The 12875-nt window shown below is 40.4% G+C and overlaps 1 protein-coding gene across 1 annotated transcript in view; it reads right to left on the bottom strand.

Annotated features, from left to right (window-relative positions):
• The window catches only part of znrf1 (zinc and ring finger 1), a 63189-nt gene that overhangs the window by 8052 nt on the left and 42262 nt on the right, over window positions 1-12875 (bottom strand). Inside the window, exon 2 of the mRNA XM_005947670.3 lies at window positions 10144-10239. Coding sequence (XP_005947732.1) covers window positions 10144-10239 — 96 coding nt within the window. The remainder of the gene's footprint in view (window positions 1-10143; window positions 10240-12875) is intronic.

Below are 12875 nucleotides of genomic sequence, written 5' to 3'. Positions count from 1 at the left end.
CACTGAAGGAACAATGGGCTGGGAGGTCAGTTCCACACACACACACACACACACATCTGTCTGGAACATAAAGGTCTTTTTAAAAAAAATAAAAACCTGTAACACCAAAACATTTGGAAAATGTTCCTGCCCTGCTGGTGGCAAAACAAAACCCAGCTCTATCCAGGTTAACCTGCCGGTCCCCCAGTATCGACCTCTAGCCCTTCCTTGGAACTAGAACCATCACAGTAATATTCACTGTCTTACTGCAGCATGTTAATCTCTTAACATCCACCCACACTGTAAAAAATATCGTGATAAAACTGTAAAAAACTGTAAAACTGTAAAATTCAAATGTAATGCTATGGAAAAATATATAAAATCATTCGCATAAACTTTTTTTACATCAAATAATAATAATAATTATTGTTATTTAGGGCGATTGTGGCTCAAGAGTTGGCAGTTCGCCTTATAATCAGAAGGTTGCCGGTTTGAGCCCCGGCTCGGACACTCTCGGTCGTTGTGTCCTTGGGCAAGCAGACATTTCACCTACCCCCTACTGGTGATGGTCAGAGGGGAATTATGAAGTGGAATTGTAAAGTGCTTTAAGGGTCTCATAAAGCGCTATATGAATGCAATCCATCATTATTTAAACTAACTGTATATTTCTGTACATTTAGGTATTATTTTTCATATTGCCGCATTCATTGACCTTTTTTATAGGTAATTTCATTGTTTAATCACATTAAATTGTTCCTAATTTAATGTTTAAAAGCACTTGAAAAATGCAAAATCCCATGTAAAATTAGGGCAGCAAACTGTATTGTCATTACTGAAAATAACCGTATTTTCATGGGAAAGTTATTTTCTGTTATTTTATATTGTATTATTTTAGCACCCCAGCTGCTGGAATATTACTGTTTTTTAAAGATTTTTTTTTTACGGTGCACTTATTGACCTGTAAAAGTTTTTTAACTGTAAAATAAAGTCACAGATAAGGCCTCATAAATTGTCAGTGGAGGTAGAATTTGAGCCCAGCCATAACCCCATAACCTAATCCTAACCCTAGATAAAGTTTCAGTCACTGTTACGCAACCATAGGAACCCACATTAATATTATTCATGTGGAAATGCCACACATCATTGCTTTGAGGCTGGAAAAAACGGCATTGAGGATTTGCCAAAATGATAGAAGATCCCGTTTTTATCAGTAAAGCGAAAAGAAGGATACTTGATGGGGGCAGACTGTGAGATGGAATAAGAGACAGCATATGCTCAGACTGCAAATCAGCTTAGTTCCTCAACAAACTCCCATAACCCCGCTCCTCTCATCCCTCCCTCCCCTCTTTCTTTCTTTTGAAAAATAGTGTCTCCTGTCTATTGTTCACATCCATCCACCCCCTAAAAACACCCAGGATCTCTCAGAATAAGCACTCTGGATTAAGTGGCAGTAATCTACATCGCGTCTGATAACAATACATCCAGTCCTCCTCTTAGCATCTTGCACATTACTTCTTATTAGCCTGCAAATCAAACCAGGAAAATCTCAGAAATCAATCAACTGCCAAAAAGTCCTTTAAGCCACACAGTTTTGCCCGTTTGGAAATGAGTGCAAAGTGTATTAAATTTAAAGTCAACACCTGACCTGAGCTGATAATCAAGTTAAGAGGGTTGTTCAATCGTGTTTGCTTCACCTGTGGAAATGCTTTAAAAAATGAGGTCATCTGGATGAAGCCAGCGCTCTAACTCATCACAGCTCTGCCTCAGCCAGAAGTCTCAGTATTGATCGCAGCTGCAGCTGCAAGGCTTTTAACCATATCAGGCAGCAGCCTGTCACCTCTGTTCTAGCAAACCACCACAGTCCCAGAGAATCTTACAGCTGACTTTAGTGTTAACGTTTAATTCCTTTCGTAATATTGCAACGACATTAATGTGCTGTGACCTTCTCTAATACCAAAGCTTGTACAGGAATCCAGTTTACCAGAGATGACACTGTTTGATTAGAGCAGGGAATTCAGTTTTATGATGCAGCAACAGCAGGGTTAGGGTTTAGCTGAGTTTAGGCAAAAGGAAAACAACTTCCTGAATAGAGAGCTCATAATTACCTCTGCTAAGGAGGTTATGTTTTTTGTAGCGTTTGCATGCAGGTCTGCATGAATTCTGATAACACTTTGTAGGGCTGTAGAGTGGGACCATGTTAACAATCCATTCAAATTTGACTTACATCCGCCAAGGTCTGCAAGGTAAACTTTATGGTACATTGGTCAAAAATCAACAAGCCTTATAACTTGCATGATTCTTACAAGTGTGCTGTCTTATGTCAACATATTGAAAGTTCCTTATAAAGATTTAAACTGTGTCACATTTGACCTCTAATTTGTCATATAAGTTAACTGATTGATCTCAAGGTTAAAGTGATAATATACAGAGCTATACAGAGCTATTTAAAACTACATTACTTGTTGCCATTGTTTGTACAAACGACCTATAGCGATGTAGTGATATAATTAACGATCGTGTGTTATGACTTTGATAAATGTCTTGATGCATTCTCAATCATCCAGGAAAGTAAATCTCCAAAAAGTTGATTCTGTTCATCTGGACGTAGCGTTTTGTGGGAGAAACGTTTCGTCACTCATCCAAGTGACTTCTTCAGTCTCAGCTGACTGCAGGTTTCACCAATCTTATAAACAGTACATTTGCATAATGACTGAAACCAGCCCACTGAAGGAACAATGGGCTGGGAGGTCAGTTCCTTAATCATAATTATGCAAATTCTCATGACCATTGATCAACAACTACTGACCAAAACCCACTGATCAAAGACCACTGATCAATGGCCATGAGTACCATTCACAGAGAGTTGGGGAATGGCTGCAATCACAGCATTGTAAGATGGCGAAAGATGTACCCTTAGGCCCCCTCCTCGATTCAGAGATGGTCTTTCCCTTTTCACGTAAATGGCGTGAAAAGGGAAATGGCGTTCTTCCCTGTCCAGGATGTGTACATCCTCATCCTTGAAAGAGTGTCGTCAGGCCAGGACAGTCTATTCACACCTACAGGCCAGTGGGCTGGTTTCAGTCATTATGCAAATGTACTGTTTATAAGATTTGGGGAAACCTGCAGTCAGCTGAGACTGAAGAAGTCACTCGGATGAGTGACGAAACATTTCTCCCACAAAACGCTACGTCCAGATGAACAGAATCAACTTTTGGAGAAAGACTTTGATAAATCCTCCTGAGAACCGAGGAATCTTCCCATTTAACTTTTTTGGGGATTTCCTTCCTCTTTGGACGTAATAGAGGCCGCCCAAACACATAAGATATCAATGGAAAGCCCAGGATGTCCTCTCTTTAGTACATCAGGACTTAGTAGGGTAGCTCAAATAATTTAAAAGATAGGCTGGTTCTCGGGAGGAGGTAATAACCTCTCAGGCTATAACCTCTCAGGAGGTTATAGCCTGTTACTTTACAGTAACAGGCTATAACAGTTTGAATACAATGTTTCTGAATAAGTGTTGTTGAATAACCAAATGTAAAAATCTGTTAAAACTTGATTACAAATATGTTTTTATTGTCTCCAAACTTCACAACGATATACTAGGCCTTTGGGGACATGAGTAACTAGGTTGACTAACAATTTGACCTTGACCTTTCTTTTTAGTGCCCAAGGTCAAGGTTGACCTTGAAACCTTTTTTCAAGAAATATATTGAGTAATATATCAAATGAAAGGGCCTGCAGAGAGCTGTACAACACAGTTGTTATTTTATAATACAACGCCCTCCGGTGTCACCATGACAAAATAAAGTTTTGCAAAAATCACACAATGCATGATTATATCTTAACATTGTTACAGCTTATAGACACCAGCCTGCTAATGTAATCTAATGTGTGATGTACTAAAAACACGATGCTGATGTGTGCTTGCATAAAAACAATGTAAAACATCAATGTTTGTCATTTAGAGTGGAGTTTAGGTTGAAATTGGTTTTATGCACTCTACAAAATGTAAACTTTTACCACCAGAGGGCAGTATTTTAGCAGTGGGTTTAAAAAAAAAACAAAAAAACATTTGACATTAATTGTAGCCAAAAAAAAACAATGACATTGACTCCCTGTACCAACTTGTGGTATAAAATGGTATTACAGGAAAGTACAACCCGTCCCTAGTTTAACATAGATGTTTCTCAGATAAAGTTACATTCTAGTGATTTCGTTAATTTTGTCAGGTTTGTATCTGTTGCCAAAAGGTAAAATGTACACAAGGTCATTTTAAGTTGTGCAGACGTCACAGTTTACATTGAGGAATTTATTTCTGCACATTTACATCTGTGCTGTAAAAACCAAACAGCAACATCTGCAGTTGTTGGCTGGTACCAAAAAGACATCGGTCGCCACCATCAAAGGCAATCAAGTCTTCAGGAACCAGGTGGCCGTCATCAGGTTAAAAAAAATAATTATAACAAAGTAAAGCTCAAATCCATTATATTAAATCTGGTAGCATCATCAGCCCTGACCTCACAAGTATAGCAATGACTGATAACAACCGTGACATCTTCTCATAATAATGAGATAAGATGCAACTGAAAAAGAGCTGTAACAATGAAACGAAAATCAAAGTATTTCTGATATGAAAGTAAACTTTACGGTGCAAATTACACCAAAGCATTGGACTGTGATGCAAATATGGAAGAATGTGATGTGAGATATGTGTCAGTGTTGCAAGTCTCTCAATCACTCAGTCTCTCCTCACCTGCCTGCTTCCCTCCTAACTTGCACACTTGCAAACAGATATTTGGCGTCTATAATGACTTAGATGAGGTGCTCTTTGCCTTTCTGAATCACAGCACCAAACTCTCTTTTTTTAACCTCTTTGTGTATCCTCCAATGACTTGATCCGCGTGAGGCAAACTGCATGCCTTGCACCCCCCTCTTCACCTTTTTCTTATCTGTCTATGTCTTCGTGCTACCTCCCCTGACATTCCAGGTCTTTACGAGGCCCCTTCTCACCCTCGTTGCAACGAGCTATATTTAGTGCAAGGCATTAAAATAACATCATGCGAAAGTCAAAACCCAGAAAAGATCCGGTGGTCAGCTCACGTGGACTCGTGCTACCTACAACCCTCACCTGGTTCTGCACTGTGCAGGCAGGTGGGTAAGCACATAGACACAAAAAGGACGTTATTTCAACGTACTGAGATTTAAACTTCAAATTAATCCCACAAGACGCCCTTACATTATGTTGGCCCTTAAAAAGCTTTGTTAGAATGCTGTTATTACTCACTGCCAGTATTAGCTTACTCATACTAAATCTATATGATAAGAAAGATATGGATTTATGAAGTAGGGTGAGATTTTACAGTTCCTCCACAATCCTGCAACAGTGACCTGTCTTTTATGATACTGCAGAAGTTATAAATGAAAAAATGCTCTGTCATTTGTGAAATAATGTGATGTTTCAAGAAGAAAGTACAAAATTACAGGCTTTGGGTGGGAGAGGCTCAGTTTATCAACAGAGGCCACTATGAAGCTAAATGTTTGGCTAGGCTAATGCTAAAATATGAGGCTGTTCAAAATGGCAGTGTTGAGGCATCAGAACCAGAAGGTTTTAATGATGTCTTTGATAATCCGACACAGTTTTAATAAATATGTGCACATTTACTACCTAACTAAGCCATATGTTTCTAATTCTAACTCTTGATAGTGTTACCATGTAGTAACATAGAATAGAATAGAAGAGAATAGAATAGAATAGAATTCAACTTTATTGTCATTGCACATGCACAGGTACAGGGCAACGAAATGCAGTTTGCATCCATCCAGAAGTGCTTTAGTGATATAGATATATTACAATATATATTAGCAATAATATAGATATGTGAGTATATTACAGAAATGGGTCTATTATGGTATGTTATAACATAGCCAAGCAGATTCATAAACACATGTACACTTTGAATAATGACATTTGTAATGTAATGTACTTTATATATATTTTTCTACTGTTATTGAAGCGAGGAAGCTGGTGTACCCAGAGAAAACTGAAGCACCCAGAAAGGCCACAAACATCTTTGAACCAGGAACCTTCTTGTTGTGAGGTTGAGCCTGGTAAAAAGCCTGCTTCAGCAGAAAGGATTTAGTCACAAGTCTAAATTCCAGAATGAAATGACAAGCCAGGGCTGACCAATGACTCCAAGTAGCTCAGAGATATGTACAAGGTGTCCTTTGAGTCCAGCCTCTTGATGTGCCAGCCACAGTTAGATGCAGAACGATAACAGCCCTCATTCACAGAGCGATAAAATCTTTATTAGGAAGTTAGAGGGGTATCAAAAGGATATGAGCCAGAAGAATTTTGTGATTTTGTTCAGGTCTAAGCATTTAAACCTGCTTAGTGAAGTTTCTACATGACAAAAGTGTGTAATTATTCATTTGGGTGTGAAGCAAGTGGTCCTTTGACCATATGTGCCATAACCTTGTGCGTTCGACCAAAAGGCTATGAAACCTTGCCCTTGAATCCAGTGCATCACAGCAGACAGGCACTCTACGCTGAAACTGAATAAAGTCTGCTCAGTTGTACTGCTTCAAATTTGAAATGTATGTAATGGCTATCAACACCCTGACAGGAAGAAGCACTTCCGACAATTCTGCTACAAAACTACAAATATATGCAGATGATGTGGTATTAAAAACTTCATTTTGAAAGCAGGTTATAAGCAAGTCAGCTTAACTTTAGAGGTTTATCGGTGCATTCATGAATCTCCCGAACAGTAGATGTGTGTGTGTGTGAGTGTATGTGTGTGATGTGCCGATGTGCGGCAGTCCAGGTGATTGACAATACACCCCTGAGCATGCTGGGAAACAAGATAAGCACAGCCCATTTTGTGGGCCTCAAAAATCCAAGAGAACAGACACGGAAGAAGATAGAGGGGAAAAAGAAATTACAGCGAGATTACACAGCAGGAACAGACAGACAGACTCACAGATGAGAGAGGGACAGAGGGAGAACCAGAGAGTAATTTGTTGGAAATAAAGAGTGACAGGAAGGACAGGAGGTGCCGAAAAAGGAGGAATTATGGGAGTGTTTCTCCTTTTGCCCTTTCCTCTCGTCCGTTATCAGCCATCAGGGTCCTCCATCATTCTGGATCCCATCTTCCTTAAGACAGTTAAAATTCTCCTCTCTCTGTCTCTGTCACTCAATCCAAATTCAGCTGCAGGCCTTACAGTAGTTTTTTTACTGCACCGGCCTCGATGACCAGGTTGGAGACTTCTCGTGTCCGTCTCTGTCAGCCTCTAACAAATTCACTCAATTAGTTATTGTTACGCTCAGAAACATGAGCACCACGTATGAGCAGACTTTTACAAGGTCACCCATTTAGACACACAGTCAAACAAGTAAGTGTCAATCAACTTACTGCTGTGGGGCAACAAACAGACATGATGACCGCGTGTCTCCAAGCAACCCGGAGCGGCAGTCGAGGCCATAATTAAAACAGGAGCCTGCTTGAGGAAATAACAGGAGACTGGAAGGTAGACCGTGTGTCTGCAGCAGCTTTATGTACTTTTTTATTTCATTCATAAATAGCCCAGAGCAGCACTGTGGACACCGAGTAACAGTAAACATGAATGATGTCAGAATCACAGCAATATTCCCCCAAGTCAGGAATCATCTGGCTTTTTAAAAATGGTAAAATTCAGTATTTATTTATTTATAACTGAGTCTAAAATGGACCAAAGAGCTCAGTGTTATAAAACCTGTGCTTTATTTTTCAAATTTTACCTAAAACCATGAGTGAATTCATTTCCCAATGCATATTCACCATCCTGTGGGTCGTCTACTTAGGAACGATGCTGTATTTAAATGTGTGCGATGTCAGAACACTGGCCCACACCTCGAGGTAAACATAGACTTTACTTAGAAGGCCACCCACATATTTTAACAGTCGAACAAATATATTTTTCCAGAGTTTATTCAAGAAAACAAAGGATTTCACCATCAGTTCACTGGGACAATCCGGTGGGTCTTATGCTGAAAGTTTAGTTGTGTGCAGGCGTGCAGCAGTTTGAATTGCTGCTTCACAGCAAGAAGGATCTGAATCTTTTGCTGGGACATTTACATGTGTGGTTTCTCTCTTCATAGTCCGGCTTCCTCCCACAGTACAAATACATGTTTGTTAGATTAGGTGATCATTCCAAGTTTGTTGTAGTTGTGAATGTTTCTATGCCTTAGCTACGTGACAGACTGCCGACCTCCACTACCGACTTTGAATTTGACAAGTGGAAGAAAACTGATGGATCCATGCATGCGTAGTTGCTTTTCGAAGGTTATTCACAGCTCTTACCATCTCAATACATTTTCTTTGCCTACTTTGGGGGCTGGAGCCCAGCTGACACGGAACAAGAGGCAAACCATTCACCCTCACATACCTACAGTCCACCCAGCAAACACGTCCCCTTGGGCTCTCTACACAGTCCCAGACTGGTCAAGGGCTGCAGCTGATAATGTGTATTTATCTGCTGAGAGCTTAAAAGCCACTCCAACCTGATCCTGCAGCAGTTGGAGAACTGCATTGTATGATACCTTCCCCAGCTGCAGTCCCACACTGGGATTAGCTCATTATCACTCATTGATCAGTTGATCAATCCAACAAAGGCTGAACAATTTCAAGATGTACTTGAACCAACAGCAGGTGTAATCCCTTAGAAACACAATAACAAGTCCCAGATGATCAGTTATAACTGTTGGTTAGATAACAGGGAGAAAAACAGCCAGGCAGCAGACAGGGAGGGATGAGCTAACAGAGTGACACAGGGCAGCACTGCCCACATGGTCAATGAAGTACAACAAAAGACCCTGACATGCCCGGCTCCACATCCCTACACTGTTTTCAGCACTTAGAGTAAGCTGAGAATTTGTGGCCTTTCATTCTTTTGCGTTGCTCGTGTGCAGAGCTTAGCTTTGAAGACATGAAGTTGAAGTTGTAGCTGTGTACTGTGCTGAGGGGCAACTGGTCTGTGAGCTAGTCTTGCTTGTGCTGCTACTGATCCTTCAGCCACAGAGAAGAACGGCGTTAGAACATCCAAAGAGCTGAAGTGAAGCGGAGTCCTCTTCATGCTGCTTTTGATCATCTTTGACTTTCCTTGTCCCTGTTGGTCTCTTCCTTGTTCTGGCCGACTTCTCAACCAGTCACCATTCAACCTACACCCGGCAATAGTACATTGGTTTTTCAACCAATGCAAACTTGCTCATGATAAGTTGGTTTTCTATTTGTAATAAAATTCATACCCAGACAAAAACAACTGCAGTACCATAAAACAAGCATAGGTTGGCGCCCCGCTCAAAGCAGAAACACCGCTAATTTTCAACCTATCCAGTATCCAAATGCATGGGTTTGTGCAGCAGTTTGTAAACATGTTTAAGCCTACTGTAAAGTTGAACACGTCATCATGACGGTCAGTAGTGACTGAGTTGCCTTTGGAACTCAGAAACTGCAGTTTATGGCTTGGTTTGTTAGCCCTGGAGGTTGCAGCTTAATACCAACTCATCTTAAACCTATAAAAGTGAAGACTAAATACACACTGTACTCTTATAGCTGAGACTCAATGTAGGCTGTTATTATAAAAGAAAAACCTCAATGTACCGAGGCAGGGTTGGTAGTATCAGCACCGCGATGTCCACAGGTTGCAGTTCTGCAAGACTGCTGTAGCCCACAGTCAAGATAAGCAGCGTGTCTTGGATCTTGCAAGTACAGTTTAGTACTCCAGTAGAATGACAGCAAAAAGTAAAAACCCCCAACAGGCATAACAGAATCACACAGAACCAGTAAGAGCTGTGAAACTGAAGAGGTCACATGTCAGAGCGCAGCAGTCGAGGGCTTTGCAGCCTCAGCTGTGTTTGTATTTTCCAAAGTGGATGGCTGAAACTGTCGGGTTGTGTAAATTCATGTTATGAATTTTTATGATTTTCCTCATTGCCCCTCATTCATATTTATCATGTTTTTGAAGGACTAGCTCGATAACATGTTCCTGTCTTTAGACCCGCCCACCTTGTCACGAATATTTATGAGCGCAGCAGCTTCAAGGCCTTCAAGTTCATTGTTCCCTGGCACAGCGAGCCTGATTTCTACCAGATCGATCATAAAAAGAACAGAAGGAGGTGTTTCTTACCATTGTAAGAGAGGCGAGGCTTGCTTAGACACATGATAAAGTGAACCTCCATTTCATTGGACGCCACAGACTTGGAGCAGACAGGACACTTGAATCCTAGGAAGAAGAGGAGCAAAGTAAAAGATCAGTGCAAACATATATACACACACATGACTGTGAAATAAACAAGCATCGGCTTCATTGTGAGTGCCTTTCACCCAAAGGAACGAAATGTAAAATGTCATTTTGCAATGTAAAAGAATGTGATAATAGGAAATCCCGGCCGTTCTGATGTTAAAATACCCAAATAGACCCAAACAGTCTTTGAATACAGCTGGCAAGGTTCTTTGTTCTGCTCTGCAGCTTTGGTGAACTTATCATAACAGCGCATGATCCGGTTTTCCACCTGCTGCATGTTCGAGTTAGAGCACATTTCTAACTCGCACCGTAGGAAGGACTACGGACCCCAGCTGAAGCCCAGGATGGCTGCCATCTTGGGCTGAATGAGATCAACGATATCAAGGACCGCCACAAGTGAGCCAACCAGAAGAGAAAACAAAAGACAGGAAGGTGTTTTTGAGTTAACTTTCAAAATAAGAGAATGGATAAAAAATAATAACCCACTTATTGGCTTCTATTAGCGTGGCCATTAGCATATCCAGCTTACTAATAGGAAAAATGGGTGTCAGATAGAGTAGAAGGTCTGCCTTTCAAAAAAAACAAACAGGCTGAATCATTAGCCACTGCTTTATTATTAGGAAAGAAACATTGACTAAAATAAAACTTTGTGATATGGAAGACTGATTAGAATGAACCCAGGCCGTTATCATTGTGCTATCCAGTTCTTCCCTTTCACCCCAATGCACACTTTAAAAACACTCATCTGTGCTTGTTTTCCCAAGTTCTGTAAAGTTGTAGCTGTGTCAGTACTCTCTCTTTGTGCTCTTTGGAGCCATCAGGGTTGACTATATTAGTATAACACATACCAGATAATTAGGTCAACACTGGGCCACACAGCTGAAAAAAGCTGCGACTGTGACAAAAGGAAGCTTCAATCAAAACGGCAGTGACTCTTCACGTTCAGCATCGATGAGAATGGGATATGTTTCAGCAGGTTTTAGGCCAGTGGGTTTTGTATCCAGATTACTTCAGTTTACTGAGCTCACTCTACTGTACCTTTGCTCAAATCAAGACTGGTACCAACAAACTGCTAAAAAAACATTTAAAAAATGCAAAACTGCTCATTTCAATGTGTAAATTCTTTGGAAAAATCCACCAGTTTCACTGCCTTTTGGTTTCCGTTTATTAAAAATTGATTATATGAGAGGTAACGCTACAGTTGTTTGGTGGTTTAATGAGATTTGCATATATATAAACAATTACACTGATTCTTGCTGAGCATTTTTCCCCTTCTTCTTTTCAGAGACTTTCTGTGGAAAAGTTTTAGGTGCATAGGGTTTTGCTGTTGCTAACTAATCCTGGAAGTATTAGACCTCTTAATTTGTAATGTTCTGTCTTTTTCTTTTCCTAATTCCTCTTTCCTTTCTTGTCTTTTGCTAGTTTTAGACCAACAACTTCCAACGTTTCTCAATAAGGTCAGGCTGCATGAGGTAAAGTGAGATAAACTTGCTGTGGCCAGGACTGCTGCTGTGAAAAAAATCAGTTTCGTTAAATGTTACAGAGAAAGGAGTTTGGAATAAAGTTTGGAATAGTATCAGCTCCACAATGTCCACAGGTATGTGAGCCGCAGCAGTTCTGCAAGACTGCTGCAGCGCACAGTCAAGATAAGCAGCGTGTCTTGGACAGAAGTTGGGACGCTGAGTGGGAGTGGAGGCTTTTCTGCAAACTCATCATCTCCAGGAACTGGTGCTACAGTGGGCCAGACACCACCCAGGTGGAGAAGGCAAGCTCTGGGATCTGCTTGATGAGATGGGACAAGGCGCGAGCAAATAACTCCCAACTCGCTGCTGGGTGTGTCAGGACGATGTCCCCGCTCCAAATCCCCAACCACTATATTCTGATAAGAGGTCAAACATTTATGACAGGTGGTCACTGATGTGCCTGTGGTGCCAACAAGTTTGAAAGTCTTCCAAATAAGAAACTAATAATCTCATTTTCAGCCAAGAGGGTTTAGTTCAGCTCTGATCTGAGGCCCTTTTGTAGCTTTCAGTTACCATTTATTTTCATTTATGTCATTTGGTTAGCTTTAGGCAGTAAAACGTCTTGCTTGTGTCGTTTTAAAACCTCTACAATATTCACTGTCTTACTATTTATATTTTATTCCTGCACAGTTGGTGTGGACCACTCACAGTGTCATTATACACGTACAATGACAATAAAGGGATATTCTATTCTATTCTATTCTACTCTTCCTAAATGATACTTAACACCAAATTGTCAGTTATAGATAACGATAACAGCTCGTAGACATTACTAATGGGGTGTTATTTTAAAAGCAGGAGCTTCTCCGTCTAGCAGGAGGAACTGCAAGCTACAAATAACACTGGACATGTGACGACTCTAGTTAAAAAAATAGCCCACCTACAACTAAACTGCAACATGGCAGCGTCCTGTGCATATAACATAACTGTGACCAAATTAATTTTTAAGTTAAAGTTGTGAGGAGAAGAGCTTTCAGTTGGTACAAATTCTGCAAGAAGAGTATTAACAGAGGTTGTATTTTTCCCTCACCAGTTCCCTGTTAATGTCTTGTATGATCAGGCTTGATCATATATTAATATATATTATTTAAC

The sequence above is a fragment of the Haplochromis burtoni genome, unplaced genomic scaffold (genome assembly GCF_018398535.1).
Source record: "Haplochromis burtoni strain Fernald_Lab_line unplaced genomic scaffold, NCSU_Asbu1 Contig_545, whole genome shotgun sequence".
Lineage (NCBI taxonomy): Eukaryota > Metazoa > Chordata > Actinopteri > Cichliformes > Cichlidae > Haplochromis > Haplochromis burtoni.
This window is presented reverse-complemented; position numbering and strand designations above follow the sequence as displayed.